At 37.6% G+C, this 20,410-nt stretch overlaps 1 protein-coding gene across 4 annotated transcripts in view; it reads right to left on the bottom strand.

The window, feature by feature from the left end:
* Positions 1-20,410, bottom strand: part of SEMA3E (semaphorin 3E) — a 236,695-nt gene that overhangs the window by 65,332 nt on the left and 150,953 nt on the right. For 3 of the 4 annotated variants that reach the window (XM_072791345.1, XM_072791348.1, XM_072791346.1), the window contains exons 3-4: positions 17,271-17,330; positions 14,739-14,858 (exon numbers count right to left, since the gene is read on the bottom strand). In XM_072791345.1, coding sequence (XP_072647446.1) covers positions 14,739-14,858; positions 17,271-17,330 — 180 coding nt within the window. Of the gene's footprint in view, positions 1-14,738; positions 14,859-17,270; positions 17,331-18,078; positions 18,292-20,410 lie in introns of those variants that run through there. The other variant, XM_072791347.1, reaches the window with a different exon arrangement.

Here is a 20,410-nt window from a genome sequence, read left to right as displayed (position 1 = left end):
AAACTGCAGTGACTTGGACAATGCCAGGACAGTTCATTGAGGACTAAAAGTGAGTGAGCACATGTATATGGGCTCATCTGAATAACAGTGGTGCCAACCAGCATCCCCCAATTGTCTCTAATGTTATTCAGCAGTTCGAGAGCTCCAATAGAGAAAGCAAAAGGTTCAAATGAGCCAGGGTTAATACATCATAAAGGCAGATACATAAAGAACAAAATCGTTTGTGGCCATATTTTGTCAATGTCAGTGGAGTGAGTCCTTCACTGTATCAAGAAGGTAGTAAAATTTGAAGAGATTAAAGGATGAGAGAAAAGAGAAGATGTCTATGGAAGGCAGAGGATGAAAGTCAAGTTGAGACAGTAGGAGAACAGGGGAGAGAGCACAGGTTCACCTAGATAATGCCTGCTTAGACACAAGTATTGCCACCATCATTAAACTATTTATATGGCACTTCGTGCTATGTCTTGAAGGAAAGCAGCACGGCATAATGGAAAAAACTTGACCTTGGACCATGCAACCCACATTTGGCCACTTACTATGCAGCATTAAGAAGCAACTTACCTTCTGTTTACGTCCCTCATCTGTTACATGAGAGCAGTAATCCCTCCCTTGTGGAAAGTTATGAGTATCAAAGCAAATGAACAAAAACATCTGGCACATGGCATGTGCTCGATGCATGGTCATTACATTTATTAAGATTCTTACTGGGATGATTTGATTATCACAATAAGACTGTGAGGTAGACAGTACTATTTCATTGCTATGTAATTTTAGATTAGAAGATACCCTTTATCTAATTTTACACATGAGAAAATAAGGAATTACAGAGGAAAACAAACTTTGTGTGGACGTTGCACTAAGATGAAACTATACCTTGCTAATACTGCTCCAGAATTTTATTCAGGAAATAAAACAATCTACATACTGATCAATCTACACAGACTATCAAAATCTGACAAATGTTTCTGGTCTGAGATTACGGATGGACATACCAACATATATTTAACATTTTGCTCTTGGTTGAGTCTCTTATATTACTTTTCTCTTCCTCTTCTCATAGGAAAATGACAGTGATGAGCAACACACCAAGAATCCTGCATTTCTACTGAACTTTTCTACTTTTTCTTTCCTTTCTCTGCTTAGCTGCTTCATCTATTCATACAAGTTTTCGGGAAAATATATCCACAATATCAAAGAATTTTAAAGGTTAACACAATAAATGAGTAAAATTAGAGTTTACTTACTTCAAATATGTATCTCCCTTTGGGAAGTGAAACCTGACAAAATTCAATTTGCCAGACTGGAATAAGCAAGTCATTCTAATTAAGCCAATATTTTAATTAGACCACCAAATTTAACTCTATGTACATCTGTTCTATATCATGCCTGTGAATTAGCAGCATAGCATGTGATTAAATTTGTAACTCATTTAACTTGACTATACTAATAAAATTCAAGTTAGTTGTAAGGAGCCAACATATTACTTAATCACCTAATGTTGCTCAAATGTCTTAGTGAAAACATTCTTGAAAACAAGAAAAACCTACCAGGTTAGCACATTTTCTCCTAACAGTTACTAAATTTCAATGAATATCCAATGTATCTTTAAAGAATTTTATTAACATCCTAAGGTAGATTTTTTCAAAGTTTCTCCAGATACCTTCAAGAGAATATTTAAAAACTGAATCCATTTTAAATTATTCCCAACTTAAACCAGGCTAATGTGACTACTACAAAACATCTGCCATTACCCAAGTGTCATCATGTCAGGGAAAGACATGATCCCGTTGTCATAGTATCATAAATGTGAAGAGTGGTAAACTATGATAACATTAGGTTTTTGGCATGAGGTACAAAAGTCCACATATAGAAAGTCTCTTTTTCTTTGCAATGGACTTATACTACGGATACTGTTCATCATGTTATCAGTGTCCCTTATATAAACATATGTATATAATTATACCTCAAAGCCCAAAGATGGAAAAGGTAATAGAAGTAGTTACTTTTTGTTGAGTACCTACTTCATTATTGGGCTACATTTTATTTATATGTGACTTGTATTCTATTTTTATACTTAAAATGTTTTTATAGTTAGAGTTTAATGTATTTAATTCTCACTACTGACTGAAGACTGTACAATTGCTAGGCCTATAAAATATCTAGTTAGGTTACAGTGAAAAAATGAAAACTCAGGTATTCTTGAATCCAAAGCTTGAATCCAAATCCATTAATCTCTATACTGTTCCTTCCATCGAGAACTATCTCTCTTTTTCACTGACTTACCGTGGGTGACAAGAAGGTTAATATCATTATCAGAAAATATTAGTCTTACCATCCTCCCTGTTACCTCTTTTCCTACCATCTCTTTAAATATAATTCAGCAGTTCTTTTCCACCATTTCCCCTCCCAATTTTATTTCCGATCCTTATTTTACATTTTCTAAGGGTTTTAAAAAGCAAAGAAAAGGGCCATACTATCGGTGATAATGATCAGGGCTAGATAATTATTTTCTCCAAAACTAACCTGGATATTTCATATTTGCTCTCTCATAAAATCCCCTGACAAACCTATTTGGCAAATGTCAATTAGCTCTTCAATGGCCAGCCAGAGACTCCATTTCAAGAGTAACCCAACAATTCTAAGCCTCAATAAGATTTGAAAAATGCTCAACTTTATTAGTCATTTGGGAAAGAAAACTAAAACCGCAATGTGATAGCACATAGTCACCAAAATAACTGGGGAAAAGACAGTGCCAAGTATTGTCTGTGGGGAATGAGGTCACTGGAAGCATCACACTGCCAGAGGCCGTGACGTCGGTGCAGTGGTTCATGACAGTTTGGGGTGTTTACTACTGCTAGGCACATGTAGCCTCTGGGGGCCTTAATTCTACTCCCAGAAAATACTAAGCAAACACATATGTGAATGTTTACTAGAAAGACCTACACAAGAGCGTTCACAGCAGCACAATAGCACAAAACCATAAACGACCCAAATAATCAGCAAAAGGAGAATGGGCAAATAAATTGAGGTACAGAAATACTACACAGCAATGAAAACACACGAAAAACAGTTACACACACAGCCTAGGTCTGTCTCACCATCCTTTTAAAGCAAAACAAGCTTGGCAGAAAAATATATGCCGTGTGATTCCACTTACGTAAGATTCTAAAACAGGCAAAACTCCTCTATGGGGAGAGAAGTCCGAACAGTGGTTACCTGCAGGGAATGGAGACCCACAAGGTCGGGGGACAGATCCTGGGCCCCTGGTGGCATTGGCCTCTTCATCTGGACACTGGTTGCACGGATGTGTCCAATTTGTAAAAACTCATCGTGAGTGCAATTTCTTGATCTGTACACTTTTCTCCACACATTTTATAAGTCGAGAAAGACGTGTACCTACAGAGTGTCTTTGTGGACTACGTCATGTTGCCTAATTCATGTTCCGAAGACCAGAAAAGCCAAGACTGGTATCTGTTATCATTTCATCACCAAACCTTTCCAAGGGTGGACACGATGGACATGATTAAAAGAAGAAATGTCGGGGAGGGTCCTTAAACATTCTACCTTACGAAGACTGCCAGTAGCTTCTCAAGTTGGACGTCTTGGTGTCTTGGGTAGAGGTCTACGTCAGTGGGAATGTCACAAAGGCTACTCACGAAATCATGGACCCGCACAGTCACTGCTTCGTTCCGAGGTTCCTGGGTGGGTACTGGGTTCTGAGCCCAGGAGGATCTGCAGGGGCTCCTAAGTCTCCCGGTGTCTGGGGAACAAATGCCAGGGCCCGTGGGGCCCAGTTGGCGGTGACAGAGCGCAGTGGGCACTGCCAGCACCTGGCCTTGGGCCACCAGCCGCCGTGACTACCTCGCCCCCCGGCTCCTCAGGTCCCTGGGGTGCGACTCCCAACCTACGAGGTGGAGCCAACCGGGGCTCCACGTAGGCTCCCTGACGGGGCACACACAGGAAAGGCCGCGACCCGCGAAGCACGGCTGCGAGCTAGGCCACCAGGCCGCCAGGCCCCAACCTCGGATGCGGCCACGGGCCCACGAGCCACAGGCGCTCCCCGAGCCTCTGTGCGCCCTCCCACACGGCAGCACGCTCCTTCTCGGCCTCCCTGGGGCCTCCGGACTTCTTCTGTGTATTCATATTTTTTAACTGGACTCACAGCTTAACAAATAAAACGCCTCATTACATACATTATGACTCGTTCTTCCTGTGGAATACTACGCAGCTGCTCAGATGAACTAGGTGCAATTGTTATGTCCTAACGTAATGAATGTTCACGAAATATTTGAGTTAAAATCAACAAAATCAGAAGTTCACGTGGAGTCTGACATTTTTGTCTGTTTTTGCACAGACATGTACCCACAGTTAGTCTCTACTAAGCATCAAACTGCTAGCAGAGGAGTGCCATGGGTGACATGGGCAAAGGCTGGCGAGGACGACATCCGCTTTTTATTTTAGCGACTTCTTCTGTGTATTCATATTTTTTAACTGGACAAAAAAAGCCATGGAGCAGAGCTCCCTGCGGCTGTGACCTGTTCCTTCCTTCATTAGATACGGTCCTCTCACCACACGCGCCTCCCCTGCTCTCTGCCCTGCTCTCTGCCTTGCCAGGGCCAGCGGGGAGCTGCGGCCTGCACCGCCCAGCGCCCCGCACGAGCCCCTCGGCCCAGGCCCGGGAGCCAGGAGGGCCTCCTGCCAACCGCCTCGCACTCCGCAGGCAAAACACAGAGCCGCAAGCAAAGGGTGTCAAGCAGCCTGCCTTTCCAAGAGCTTCCAGGGAGCCACTCTCAGACAAAACCAGCACAAGGAATCCCGTGTTCCTTCCCACCACATCATGTAACCAGCTTTCACTATTCCGGGGTGACAAGAGAAGGACCTGAAGGAACAATCAGTCTCTTCAGACACCTTTTAAAATAAGCTTAGGGGTTTGAAATGTCACAAAAGTAACAGCCTGCAAGCTCCTGATGAAAACCCCATACTCACTTTGATTTGCAGTAAATAAGGCACAAGAAACACTGTTCAAAATGACTGAGGACCCAGCTGACAAAATGTAGGATTTCTTTTAAAATACTGATTCTATTTAAATCTTCTAATGTTAATTTCTAAATGATGTGTCTGGATATAATGCAAATATAAAACTTAAAAGAGCCTTCTCCACCTACTCAAATGATTTTTGTCTTCTTTCTTAAAGAACTATGAATATATTGTCTTTGATAGTTACTATGGTAGTATAAATAATTTCCCCTTCCACAATTAATTTTCAATATCTATCTTAACACATAAAATATTTCTATTCTCCCTGCTGCCAAAAAACCCACAAAATATTATTATAAAGTAATGCCTATTTTCATTGCCCATAACTTTGATTACATTTTTGTTCAAAAATACATAAAAGGCACCTGGTCTACAGAATGAAAAACATAGTGTGAGGCCAAAGCAAAACCTAAGCCTGCTTTCATAGGGTGATGCACATTGTCTTTTAATCACTTATTTGAAATGAGAACATAAAAAAATTGCCACAATTTTTAAATTAGTAAAACATTTCTATATACTTTTACAAAAATGGATCAGGAAATAACAACCAGGGTTACCCTATAAAACATGTGACTGAAAAAGTTTATAAAAATATCTTGGTGCAAGTTATAGTCTGAAAATTTTTGTTAACTAAAGGCTAGTTTAATATATATTAATTACCTGAAAGTATACATGTTGCTAAATACTTGATGCATACACTTCATATACTTGTTCTATTCAAATGGCTAATGCTCACTCTTCATTTTTACAAAATTATTCTAAAATTATTGTCCTCAACACGTTTTCACCTGCTGTTAAGAACATTGCAGTTAAACAAATAGAAATAAACAGGGATCTAATAGAAAGCCACTGAAAGGACAACTTTAAAAATCTTTGTAATTTTGTGGGTTTAGAAGCTGGGTGTGGCAAGTGTTGGTACTAAACAAAATACTTTGTGAAATAAAAATATGCATCTTTCTTTGTGAAAAACACAAAGAATATCAGATGCACAGGTATGCTGATCAGAGTTGCATACAACAAAGTACTAACAGTTATAGAAATCTACTGGGTAATTTTTTAAAAAAAGATTTTATTTATTTATGAAAGACAAAGAGAGAGGCAGAGGGAGAAGTAGGCTCCCTGCAAAGAGCCCAATGCGGGACTCGATCCCGGGAATCTAGGCTCAAGCCCTGAGCCAAAGACAGATGCTCAACCGCTGAGCCACCCAGGCATCTCTCTACTGGGTAATTTTTTAAACCTCTAGAAACTGTCACTAGTTTTGTTAGCCAGCCAATGAAATTTTACTCAGTACAAGCAGCAGAAACTAAAATTTGACTAAGAAACAAATATTAAGTACTGTCAAAAATGTATTTGACTTAAAAATCCATGTATTCATAAATGTATGTTTTGATCTATTTTGGATAATTAAGTATTGCACCTGAAAAGATACTTTCAATATTTACTGAAAATACAGAGTTCAAACTCTTAAGGATCAAAATGTAAAATGCATGACTCTAAAAGGCAAGAGTCCTGTTATGTCTAAATTGTAATCTCTTACTGGCATATCATAAAGTATTTAACTAGAGAATACAAATTTCCAGTCTATGAAGTTCAAATATGGATGAATAGCTAGGAACATTACTTGTGTACAGTTTCTAACATGTTTTCAAAGAGATTTATACTGGATTGAGGGATATGTATAACTCTCATGATTTTGAAGCTGATAATATCCCAACTTATATAGCTGAGCTGCATTAGAGGAAATGTGTCAAGACTGTATACTGAAAATCTTTTAAAAATTCATTATCGATTATATTTGGTGCCAAGCATAGTTGCATGGCTAAGTCAGTCTGCATACTTAAAAACTGATATAAATAGGCTTAAATAAAATACGCTGAGAAAATACCCTACATTAATGAAACATGACAGCAATCTATATTCAAGTGCTTATGCCGACAAAGATAATCATATTTTCCCATGTTTGGCCGAAAAATTTTGGAGATGGCCCACACATTCACCCCTTAATGTTTATGGTTCTTGCAAGGAAGAATTCTGGCTGCTTCTTCTTCTTCTTCTTTTAAAGATTTTTACTTATTTATGCATGGGAGACAATAGAGAGAGGCAGATACACAGGCAGAGGGAGAAGCAGGCTCCGCAGGGAGCCCGACGTGGGACTTGATCCCGGGTCTCCAGGATCACACCCTGGGCCGAAGGCGGCGCTAAAGTGCTGAGCCACCCGGGCTGCCCAGGTGGCTTCTTTTAAGAGGAGAGCCACCGACAAAGTTTAGAAACAAACGACTTCATTTCTCCCCTTTTACTCTATGCCTTTGCTTTGCCTCCCCAAGCAACAGTGTCCTAAAACACTTGTGCTAGTACAAGCTTTCACGTGTAAGACACGGAAGGCAGAGTGTCAATGGCACCAAGACCCCCGGCCCCCGCAGAAATGTCCCAGGCAATACCTAGTCCTGGTGGGAGTACAGGCATGGTGGCAAGCGCTCTCTAGGTCATGGCCCTTTGGACGGTTACAGACGGTACGGTAATTCTCATGACGAGGTTCTATGGTATCACCCGTCTTGGTAAGCTGGACCGAATCACCCTCTTGCCAGCCTTGGGAAGTTTGCTGCCCTGCTGTGACAGGGCCATGTGGCAAGGGGAAGCAGGTGGCCTGTGAGCTGGGATTAGCCCCTGGGTGACAGACGTCAAGAACATGGGGACTTGAGTCCTGCAGTTCAGCAAGGAACTGAATTCTGTCAACGACCACAGGAACTCAGAATATGAGGCTGCACTCCACAAAGGTATCTGCAGTCTTGCAGACATCTCGAGCAATCGAGCCAGCTAAGCAGTTAGTGCCTGGCCTCCTGCTCCACAGAAAATATGAGGTAATAAATGTATGTTGTTTTAAACTGCCGAATTTTTGATAATTTTTTTGGCATCATAGAAAACTAATACAAATAGTAATATGCTAATATTACTGTGCTAAGTCATCGTGTTCTAAGAGAAGGACGCTGTTCAGTAACAAAAGCGATTTAACTTTTGTGGGAGCTCAAGGCCTTTACCAGTTCTCTAGAAATACATGTTTTATACCTGAACCTCTGGGTTTCTTTTTATCTGAACCTCTACATTCAACACATAATTTCTGTTTTCTTTGGAAGGTGAGTAAAATTAGGGTTAGACACAACTCTGTCGTATTTTCTATAGTATTCTGTACTCATATAAAATTTTACTATTTAAAAGGCACTGTGAGGGGAGCCTGGATGGTGCAGTTGGTTAAGTGTATGACTCTTGGTTTCGGCTCAGCTCATGATCTCAGGGTCCTACGGTCAAACCCCATGTTGGGCTCTGTGCTCTGTACGGAGTCTGCTTGAGAGTCTCTCTGCCTCTGCCCCTTCCGCTCATGCTCTTTGCTCTCTCTCTTTCTCTGAAATAAAGAAACCTTATTTTTAAAAAAAGGTACTATAAACTTCTGCAAGACTATCAGCAGAGGCATACGTTTACTCTCTATAAATTCTCCCAGGAAAAACAAATGGACCAACTGGGAATGCAAAACCTAAAGTTGAATGACTATACTTCCAGCAAAACTGGCTGTTGAGACATCTCCGTGAGACCCCAAGTATGAGCAGGTGTGGATAAAATGCCATGAGCTACAAACCATACCAGGTATTAATATCTTGCAGGAAGAAGCAGAGAGAAGCAACCAGGTTTTGATAAAACTGAGAAAGGAAGAACTCTCAAATGTCTAAGTGCTCGCTGAGAGTAGAGTATCCCTTTAGAGCATGAGCTGAACCTGGGAGGAACTTTTGCTAATGTGACCTGTGGACTATTTCAAGAGGTCTATGGGAAGGATGAAGCTCTTTGAACCTTCAAAATTCATCACCTTATCTCCCTTCCAGAAGAAATGTCTGAAATTATAATACCATTTTTTCCAAGAAAAAGAGAAAGAAGGGCAAAGAAAAAGCAATATCCTAATGAAGAGATGATAGCCAGGAGAAGTGTATACATAATTCTCTTCAAAGAAAAAAAAAAAAGAATGGTGAGTTCTGGAATATGAAGGTACTAGACATATCCACACTTCTCTTCTGAAAGTTTAGGATAACAATTTTATATAAAAATGAGCAACAGAGAAAAATCTCAGCTAAATCCAGTACAACGTTCTTAAAAAAAAAAAGGAAACAGAAGAGAATAACATTTACCACAGGCAGTGAAGGTTTGTCAGAAAAACATGCCACAAAATAGATAAGAAGTAACCATAATTTAGTATTTCAGTTGAATTTAGAAGAAATTAAGAAAATAATAGAAGAAATACATGTAAAGCATAAATCAAAATTAGAAAAACTAAAAAAAGAGATGATAGAACTCAGGAAGGATTTTAAAACAAAAAGAGAAAGCAATTTTTAAAATGAAGACTATACGAGAAGGGGCATATGAGAAAAAACACCCCAAGTGTTTATGCTCTATGATAAAAAAAAATGAAAATAAAACCAAAAAATAAAAATAAAGGATGTGATCTGGGTACTTATTAGAAAGGGTATTCCATTTGTGAAAATGATCTGGCTGTTCATTCACATGCTGTATACTTCTTGTATTTTTATTATACTTCCATAAAAAATGGAAAATAATGCAATGTGAAAGAGAGAAAAGAGATTCAAGAAAAAGTTGGCTTTAATCTTTAATACCAGAAGACCACAGTTTACAGCCACATTTCACTGAAACTCCTCACATGAAGCCTCCAAAGACTTTCTAGGAAGGTCCCATGGCACTTTGATTCTTCAAAACTTCTAACCTTGGTTAGAAGGTTAATGACTTGGTTAATTACTCCTTTATTTCTATGCTATCTCACTCTGATTTCTCTTCTAAACTTCCTTGTCACTTCTTTTTAATCTTCTTTGTTGGTTTTTCTTTCTCCATCAGTCTTTTTTTTTTTAAGATTTTTAAAATTTGTTTTAGAGAGAGAGTGAGCACGCGAGCACACGTGAGCAGACGGGAGGACGGGCAGAGGGAGAGAATCTCAAGCAGATACTACGCGGAGCATGGAGCCTGATGCGGGGCTCAGTCTCATAGCCCTGAGATTATGACCTGAACTGAAATCAAGAGTCAGAGGTTTAATCAAGGGGCTTAAGCCACCCAACCCCTCCGTTTTAAAAGATTTATTTTATTTATTTATTTGTGAGACAGAGAGAGAAGAGCCTTTCAAGTGTTGGTGTTTCTGGGCTCCATATTTAACTACTTTCACTTTTTACTCAAAGTCTCTTCCTAGACAATGATATCATGCCTAAAGATCTCAGTTTTCAAACACACACACACTCTCTCTCTCTCTCAAATCTGCATTTCTACTTCAAGTCTTTCTCCTGAAAAATAGCCCTTTATACGCAACTGTTGATGAGATCTCTCCATTAAATATCCCATAGTCAAAAATAAATAAATAAATAAATAAATAAATAAATAAATAAATAAATATCCCATAGTCCCCTCAGCAAACTTACTTCCCACCCTGCTCTCCCGATCTGCAAGAAGTGGCCATATCCTGTGCTGGATAACTGATTCTTCCCTATCTGCTATCCTAAGAAAAACCTTTTTTGAACACCCTTACACTTTTTATATCCTTCCCTTATATTTTTTATCCTTAACAATTCTATTTCTGGATTAAATAGGTAATATCACTGTCTTTATTTGGTCACTAGTCAGTCAGTTCTTAACCCCTTACATTCTAATTACTCACTTCTTTAGAAAAACTGCCCTCTGTAGCACTGATGTTGTCTATCATTTTAGAATATATTTTTTTCCTATTTCAAATGATTATAAATTTTGTGCTAACCTGATTTGCGTTATACCCCTTTGTCTGCTCAGTTGCTATTTACACTGATAGATCAGGCCCCGCCACTTAAATAATGGAATTTTCTAAGTACTTGGATAAAGGGAGAAGGAGAGAGAGAAGGGATAAGATGGAGGGGTGGATGGAGGCGTGGGGAGAAGGAGAAAGAAGAGACTTGTTCGGGGACAATTAATTACCTACGGTTCAATAATTCAACTTATTCTGATAACGCCCTCCTCTAGCATGCAGATCAATTTTTCAAGTAACTATACATAGAAATGAAAAAGTTATAGCTGAGATATATTGAGAATTTTTTCATGTTTTTACAAAAAACCTACTCTGCCTCCTTGGCTCCTTTTTGTTATTCTTCTCAACTGTCAAGAAATAAAATTGGAATTGTTTTCTTAATTCCCTTTAATCAGCAACATCCAATAAAATGTTACATAATCTCTCCTGCTGAGCAGCTTCTCACATCAGCTCCACACTTCCTTTCCTTTGCCATTGTGACAACAGTTAAATATCCTCATGATCTTGCAGACTCCTGTAATAAGCCTTCTTTAATTTCTCCCTGCCTTTCATCTCTCTCTGCTTGAATCAATCCTAAATATTACCAGTGTCATGTCTTTCAGTCTGCTCAAACTCCTTCATGGTCTCCATGCTCTCTTTAGAAGTAACTACAAAATGCCACTGTCTAGCATTAAAATCCTCTGCCAGTTTGCCCCAGTTTTATCTCCTGACATTCTCTAACCAACTCCATGAATGTCTGTGAACCTATCCCATATGTGCTTGCCTCTGTGTTTTTTAAAGCATTTTCCTTGTCTGTATAATGTGTAACTTCTCATTCTCTCATATAAAATGTTATCAAGCCTCCAAATGGACTTTTGAGAATAAATATCTCGTTATTCTTATTATCCTATATGTCCATGAGATGCTCTTACATCCTGTGTAGAATTTTTTCCAAAATGTGTTTTCAATAATACTGATACTTTGATAATTACATGAGAAAAATATTCAAATATCATGTCTGTGAAGATGAATTACACATAGTTCCACCTCTGCTAATGATAATCAGCTTGTTTGGACTCTCACACAGATAATGATGATAAACTAGTAATGTCTTAAAGAATTATTTTTTAAAAACGGAGGTCACTTAAGAGCAACGACTAGAGAGTTTTCCAATCCAGGAAATCCCCTAATCCACATGGTGAGGAATGGCTAGAACTCAAGCAGAAAGCTATAGACTTACTAGTGTGGAAAGTCATAGAAGAGAGACTTAAAAGCACCAGGACAGCTGAAATGCAAGAGGAGATACCCAGGAACTCAGGGAGGCACCCTGAAATGCATGTATACATTCCTTCCCAAATCCTTGGCTGACACCTGACTGCATGTGCAAGCAGAGCATAAAAAACACCGTCTGGAAAGTTGAAAGAAATTTTTGGCTGCCGCCCATCACAAGAGATTTTTGAGTTTGAGTCTAGACAAGTAAGCTGCCTGCTAGAATAAAAATCAATTCTCTTTAAAATATAATCAAGTCCATGGTCTTGAAAACATATGATCCGTAATGTCTGATACACAATAAAAATTACTAGACATGCAAAGAAACAAGAAAATATGACCCAGAGTCAAGAGAGAAAAACAATCAATGCAAACTTACCTTAAGTTGACCCAGATGTTAAAATTAGCACAAAGGGACTTTTTTTTTTTTGCACACAGGAATTTTTAAAACAGCTGTTAAAAATGTGTTCAAGGGCTTAAAGAAAAATATAGTCATGATGAATAAAAATATGGGGAAATGCTCATTAAAGAAATGAAATATAAACAAAATCAAAGTTTTGGAACTGAAAAGTATGTTATATGTATTGACCATTGATGGGGTGTGCTTAACAACATACTGGAGATGGCCAGAAGAAAGGATTAGTAAACTTGAAAATAAATCAATAGAATTTATCCAATATGCAAATCAGAGAAAACAAAGACTGAATAAAAATGAGCAAAATGTAGGTGATTTGTGGCACAATGCAATACACATATATGAGCACATGCATGCGGTTGTGTGCATATGCATGTGCACACACACATACACAATACATCCCTGAAGGGAGAGGACGGCATGAAACAATAACATTATCTGAAATCATAACAGCCCAAAATTTGCCAAATTCAATGCAAAACATAAGATTTTGTATCCAAAAATCTCAGTATTTCAAGAAATGTAAATATCTATCTCCCACCACTGCCACCACACAAATAGGCACATAATAGGAAAAATTGGTGACAACAAACAGGAGGAGAAAATTCTGAGAGATAAAGCTATTACAAACATGGTAATATCAATATGTATGAAACCTGAATATACATTCAGAAAGCGATTTAGAAGACAATAAAGTATCTTTGAACTGCTGAATGAAAAAAAAAAAAAAAAAAGCTTGTGAATCCAAAATTCTATATCCAGGGAAAATATCCCTGAGAAATAAAAATGAAATCAAGGCATTTTCAGATCTATTTGCTGCCAACAGACTGGCTCCACAAAATGTATATATTCTGGCTTCATATGTAGGTGTACATGTCTGAATACTTTGCATGCATGTAAGTATCCTGACTTTCACTGGGTTGATTGGCTTTGCATGGCTCTCTTTAAGGTTCTTCCATTAGATAAGCCGTATTGTTTCTTTAAAAGAATTCAGTGAGTACACTCGATGTGTTTGTGTACACTCTTTAGCTTTAATCTACAAGTAGAGGTGGTTAGTTAACATTTAAAATATGCTAATCAAAAATCCTGCCTATAAGGACACTTCACAGCTGAAGTCCCTCAATCAGGGGGCTCTCAAGAGGCAGCTAAACTAAGTACTTTGGATATGACTGATTGTATGTGCACCTGAGTGTTAACTAGTATGAAGGATACCAGGAATGATTTTGCACGAGTGAAGTGAATGTTCTTCTCTATATGCGGCGGCTGAAAACATTTTAGGGTCACTGCTGCCCTTTCATCAGTAGAGTATAAGAATCAAGAGACCGTAGCTGTTTCACTATAGAATATATAGATGTCTGTTTTATCTGTATCTCACCTTAATGGAGGACTCCGCCTTCTGACCTAAAAAAGGGTAGCAGATCCTGACATGAGAAGTTTTTTTTTAAATGTATTTTACAGTGAAAATGTGATATAAGATACTTGAAAATGTGCCCAAGAGAAATGAGAATTTAGAGTTCATTCAACAGGTTATTGGATATTCAAGCCTGCTTGTTAGTCAAGGTTATATGTGTGATAGAATTCAGCTGAGATCTTTTCTTCTTTTTTCTTTTTCCTCTTTTCCTTTCTTCTTTTCTTTTCTTGCTTTTTTTTTTTTTTTTGAGATTTGTTTTCTTTATGCTGATCACTTGTAGTGGGGTCTGAGGCATACAGCTCTCACCCACTAATATTTAGCTTCAGTCAGTTTGTAATCCACCTCACCCCTCAACTCCCAACTCCACCTCCCTCATTTCACTTATCAAAAAAAGAGTAATTACGAAATCAACAAGTCTTTGCATTTCCTTTGTAAAATACTATATATAGTAATTGTGCTTACATAAATTTATTTATATATATACATTCTAGCTTGGTGGTTCCATTAATAAAATTTATGCACAAACACAATAGAGAACACAGTTTGATATGAAGAAATATTTTTAAGTGCACAATCAAGTAAATGAAGTTGTTCAGTGAGGAATACATAAAGAATTAATTGATTTATCAATTTTATAGCTGAGAGGGATTTTAAAGGTCCAGAGAGATCATTTCTCTGACTTAGGAAAGCTTCATCAGTGTACCACAAATGCTTTTCTTTTTCATCAAAGAAAATCCCACCACCTTTCTTTAAAAAAAAAAAAAAAGTTATTTTAAGCATGACTTTTATTGCTATGAATGATATTATCTTACTTCCAAATGGTATCCAACCCTGATGAAGGCACAAAGTGGATCAAAAGCTCCAGTACCACAGGTCAGAAGGTGTGTCCTATTATAGTGATGCAAAACCCGGACAAAATTTGCACATTCACTCTAAAGCAAAAAAAAAAAAAAAAAAGAAAGAAAGAAAAGAAAGAAAAAAGAAACAGGTTATTGTAAAAAAAAATTGTATTTAGGCCTTTTTGATGTCTGTTTTCCCTAACCCTACAAATCTCATGTTCAAGTCTCCTTTGAGGCTAGAGGAGGCAAGAGGGGTGGATGTAGAGGGCAAGAAACAGTGGAAGCACAGACTGGGATAACCAATGCACACCTTAGCCTCACTGCATAAATTACATTCATAACAGGATTGTATCATTTTTCAAGTATTCTAGTACATAAGTGAGGAGTAAAAAAAAGTACTATGCAGAAACTTATTCAAACATAAAGATGTGCATGGCAATACATCCCACTAAGTAATTAAGTTATTCCCAATGCTGTTATTTTTTTTTAAGTACATATAAACAAATGAATCAGCACAAAGTCAGAGAACCAATAATTAGAGAAGGCTTCACTACCCTTAAAGAAACATGGGCAGACTTTAAGGCTCTACAGAGTTTTGATGTTTGGTAAAATAAGTCATATCTTCAAACTCATAAATTCACACAAAGCACTTTCATAGAGGATTTTCAAATAAATACATGGGAAGTTAACCAAGAGAAATAACATTTTACACCCATGACTATAAGACGGCTGTGCAGGAATCAGCAAAAATTTTTTTATGAAGGACCAGGGAGTAATATATTTAGTTAAAATGGCCAACTGGTCTCTGTTTCAACAACTTACTTCTGTAAATATGGCATGAAAGCACTCATAGACAATACACAAAGTGAATGTGCGTGGCTAGCTTCCAATGAAACTTTACTTACAAAAGTAAATGGCAGGCCCCATTTGGCTGAGGAGCTCTAGTTTGCCTACATTGGGATTCAAGTAGAATATTTATTTTACACATCTTTGTATTCCCTCCTTAATTAAACACAGTAGTAAATATATATATATATATATATATATATATATATATATAAAATATGCTTAACAAATTTTACTACATAAATCACCAGGTGAATTTTATGATCAATATGCTGAATGAGAAGAGTTTTAACTAGCTCAAACCAACTTGTCCAAATTAATTCTAGCAAAAACCTTCCTGGTAAATTAGGTATTGTTTCATTTAAAATAAATTACAAAATACTAAACTCTTCTAATGCTAAATACTACTCTGATATCAATGCATGTAGTAGTCAGTAAAATACCAGTAGTGGTATTTTAAAAGTCATAATCTGTCCTTATAAAACATTTCATAGAACAGTAGGATGAAAAAGCCACCAGAACCAACCATTTTACTACAAGTGATTCAGATTATAGCATTCCCTGTTCAGAATGAGGAAAGTACCACTAACCTGATTATCCAGAGCATGTAGATATATTTTCTTCTATTTCCCATTCACGTAGCATTTTATTCTGAGGGTGACCAGAATTCATTCAGGCATGGGGAAAATATTCTCTTCTCCTATCACTGTAAGTACCTGCTTTTCATCTCATGAAACCTTGAATGAGCCAGTGAGGCTACATTTGGGCTCGGTCGGGCTCAGACTGACAGAGCCTAAGAGTGTGTTCAATTAGTCAGCATTATGCTGTGGACTAAGACAGCAGGAATGTCTTGGCTCACTCCTTGGCTGGGTGACCCAGTTGCTACAGAGACTCCGGAGTTGGTATAGAGTGTGTTAGTCTTACATGGTATGTTTTTTTTTTTTTTTCTCACTATATAAAGGGGGAAAAGGGATAAGTTGACTTTCAAAAGGAGGTGTGCACCCCTTTCTCCAAGACGTGTATCGTGTCAGCTGTCAGCTACTCCCAGCACCTGAAAGTCCCTTCGTGCATGTGGACAAGGCACTGCGTCAGGACGCTGCTTCTGCGCAACCTCACATGCCACAGGGAAGTTAGGGAGACAAGGAACACTGATTGTTCCAGCAGAAGAGACCCTAAACACATCGCGGGGGAGATAAAGCACTGCCTTTGGCTTCTCCTTTCTTTTTGTTTTTCTCTCCTTTTGTTTCATTTGGTTCTAATTTACTAATCAAGGCAAGATGAAATCTCACAAATAATGTGCTTAACTTTCCCTTGAATTAAAAATGCACCTGCAATTGTTTTTTCTCCCAATATGTAGGAGATAAGCATTAGGATAAGAAATTCATAAATCTGAGTTGAGAAATACATAATAAACCAAAAACCAAAACCTAGACACTTCAAGCTCCCTTTACTCTGACTTCACATTGAAATTAACTTACAAATTATGATCTCTATAGAATGCATGTGTATGCACGGATATGTGTACATACATTTTTTTTCTTCCTGAGGGAATCGCATATACGCCTTTTAGGAGCAAATAAAAGGTTAAAGCGTCAGTCCCTCGTGACTGACCAGGAATATAATTGGCAATGTGTTTAATTTACAATGAGTAATACTTACTGCATCTTTTCCTTTCATTATACATTCTTCTATTTTTAGTGCTGTACTAGGCCAGCGTATCTGAAATAAAGATAATGAACTATTATGCAAATGCATACAAAAATAAACCACACCGAAAAACCATTTCATTTTTTCTATAATCCCAGTACATTTTCCTTTTGTTCTATTTCCTGAGAAGATAAATCAAGACTATCTTCTTTACATCATTACACGCCTAATGAAGACACTTAACATTTGAGCTTTTATTTCATCCTAAAACTTAGTTTTTAAACAAAAATCTTTCTCAGGTTTTCCTCCAGTCTCCACCCTTAAGAGGACGCCACACTTCAAGCAGCCCTGCTCTGCATATAACCGGCTGTGATCTCCGCCATCTGTCTTGTCTTTCCCCTGAACTTGACTGTCTGTCCCTCCAAGTCAGGCACCTCCTGAGTTTCCTTTGCATTTTTACCACTCAGCCCAGAGCGTGGTGTGCGGGGACTCAGTAACATTTGCTAAATGATGGGATTAAAGGATGTAGGACTCCTCTGTCCTGGAGGGACACCCAGACTACCTCCAGGTCTCCAATACATCAAACATGATGCGTCTCTGTACACATCCCTCTGAGATTGGTAAAAGAGCACCGTTAGTATCTATAACCAACGGAGGGGGTTGGTATGTATATAACCTAGGAATAGCATTATTGGGTCTTAGGGTAAGCATTTATTTTATTTCTTAACATAGCGCCAGAGTACTTCCAGAATGGCCACATACTCAACCAACTTTCTAATTTTTGTACTAAGCACCCGAGATTAAATACTTCAATACTTACCATAACTTTATTAAAGATATAGTATTACCCAGGGAGCTTTTAAAAACGAAAAGGTACATTTCTCTATGCAGCCCCACAAGGCAATACATCTATACATGGGAACCAAGGAATGTGATCCATTTGAATAAGTGTAGCAAGTGGTAAGTTCCCAAATGTCTTCTATGCCCCAAGATCGTAAGCCTTCCAGTAAATAGTTTATCCCCACATCTTGATGGATCAATCAACCTCCCCCACCAGGCTGAAAAAGCTCAACTGGCCCCCTTTCTTGCATCTCTCTCAGAATCCTGGGGAGCATCATCTATGCCATCATGTCATCGTCATGGTTTCTACCAGCTGGGTGATAACAGATTCAGTGTGGAGGGATGTTGACTCTGACCAGAATACCCTGTAACTTTTCCTTCACTGCTGTAAAAGGTTTTCACCTTAGATACACTAAGGATCCGCACTGGGATACGGAACTCCTAAGATGTTCTCTCTTCCTCTCCTACCTCCATGACACTTTGAGTCAAGCTACATCCATATTTCTTTCTTTTTTAGGCAATCATTTTCTGTTCTCAAGTTAACATTTTGGGGAAGGAGTAGCAACTTCCCAGCAGAGTAGCCTAGGCCTCTCAAGATATTAATATTTCTACAAATAACCTTTTCCTTCTCAGGATGCTCAAAGATGCCAGAGAAATTATCCAGGGTATCAAACTAAATATGAGAGGTTACTGATTGGAGATATTTTTTGTTCAGTGAGCACACTGCTTGTTTTCCAATTAGTGGCCAACATTTACAAATGAGAAATTTTGAATAGAAATCAAGATTTCCAGTTTCTCCAAGCGGGCCAGGCACTCTTTCTTTAATTTGTTTCAGACTCTTCTTCTCCTGACTGATCCCAGCAGCCATTTTAAGTTTTTGAAAACGATATATACATACATATATATATACACACATACTAAATATATATATATATATATATATATATTTGAATCCTAAATATGGTTAAGATTTAAACTTTTTTTTAAAGCTGTGCCCCAGAAAATAACAAGTTAGGTATTTATATGCTAGAGGTCAAAGAGGCTTGTCACTTAACACACACATAATGTAGTCAAATCCAGTCCCAGATACATGAGTAATATTGGGAATTTATAAAAGTGGTGTCAAAGGCATTTTATTATTATGATTTTTACATTATTGTGTGTATTATCATAGGAGTAAGTACTACGTGGTTTGAATTACAGGTATAAAATATTACTTTGATATTGTTTGAATTACAAGTATAAAGCATTGCTTTGATATTCTTAATAGTGTAAGGGGCCCCCGTTTCTTACTAACATTTCTTACTAACTATACTCAACATTAAATATTCATAGTGCAGTATATAAACTTAAAAAATCATATTTTCATTTATGTTGCGACACAAGAAAGACAAAGGAAAACAAATAGGAATATAAAAGAAAACCAACTAAAAAGCAAAAAGCATACACATAAAATCCTAGAATCAATGTTCATGATGGCAGTGAATCCAGCAGGGGATCATATAGGCTTCAGGAAAGAGATCACGTAAATACATCAATGTCAGGTTCAGATGCAGCCCTGCCTCAGCTTCAGCAGAGTCATTAGTACCATTAGAGGGTAAGCACCCCAGAAGCAAAGCTGTAGCATTCATAAACTTTACTGATCCCTTATTTTGGGAAAAATTTTTGTAGTCAGGGTGAGATTTTTTTTCAGATAATTTCCACACCTATTTTCACTTGAGATTCAGTTTTATTTTGGAATTATGATTTTACTGTGGATGCATAAATTATTCAAAAGGCTATGCTCGCACATGTGCACACACACATATATGCGGACTGAATATATATAGCATATATTACATACATACTGTATATTAAATTATACAAATAAATATAAATACAAACTTATTTTAGGATCATCTCCTAAAATAAGGAAATCATCATTTCCATCATCATTGGAAAGATTTTCATGACTAATTCAGTTAACAGCATCAATAAATCAGAGAATATCTTACTTGTAATTCCAAATAGTGCTTTATATTCTTAACACATTTAACTTAAGAAATGCAGGGCTCATCTTCTTCTTAAAAATATTAGCATCCCTTGTTATTCATTTTTCATTATGTAAAATGATGACTTCTTTAAGCTGTATTGTCACAATTTCAAAGTATAACTCAATTCTTTAGAAAAATGTATCAAGTTCAGCTTTTCAATGTTGAAATAGTATCCAGACCAGTAACACAACCTGAACACATTACACCATGTACTCCCCCAAATGATTGCTTCATAATGATTATTTCTAGGACTAGTTGAATAACTGTTAAAGGGGTAAT

The sequence above is a fragment of the Canis lupus genome, chromosome 21, assembly GCF_048164855.1.
Source record: "Canis lupus baileyi chromosome 21, mCanLup2.hap1, whole genome shotgun sequence".
Lineage (NCBI taxonomy): Eukaryota > Metazoa > Chordata > Mammalia > Carnivora > Canidae > Canis > Canis lupus.
This window is presented reverse-complemented; position numbering and strand designations above follow the sequence as displayed.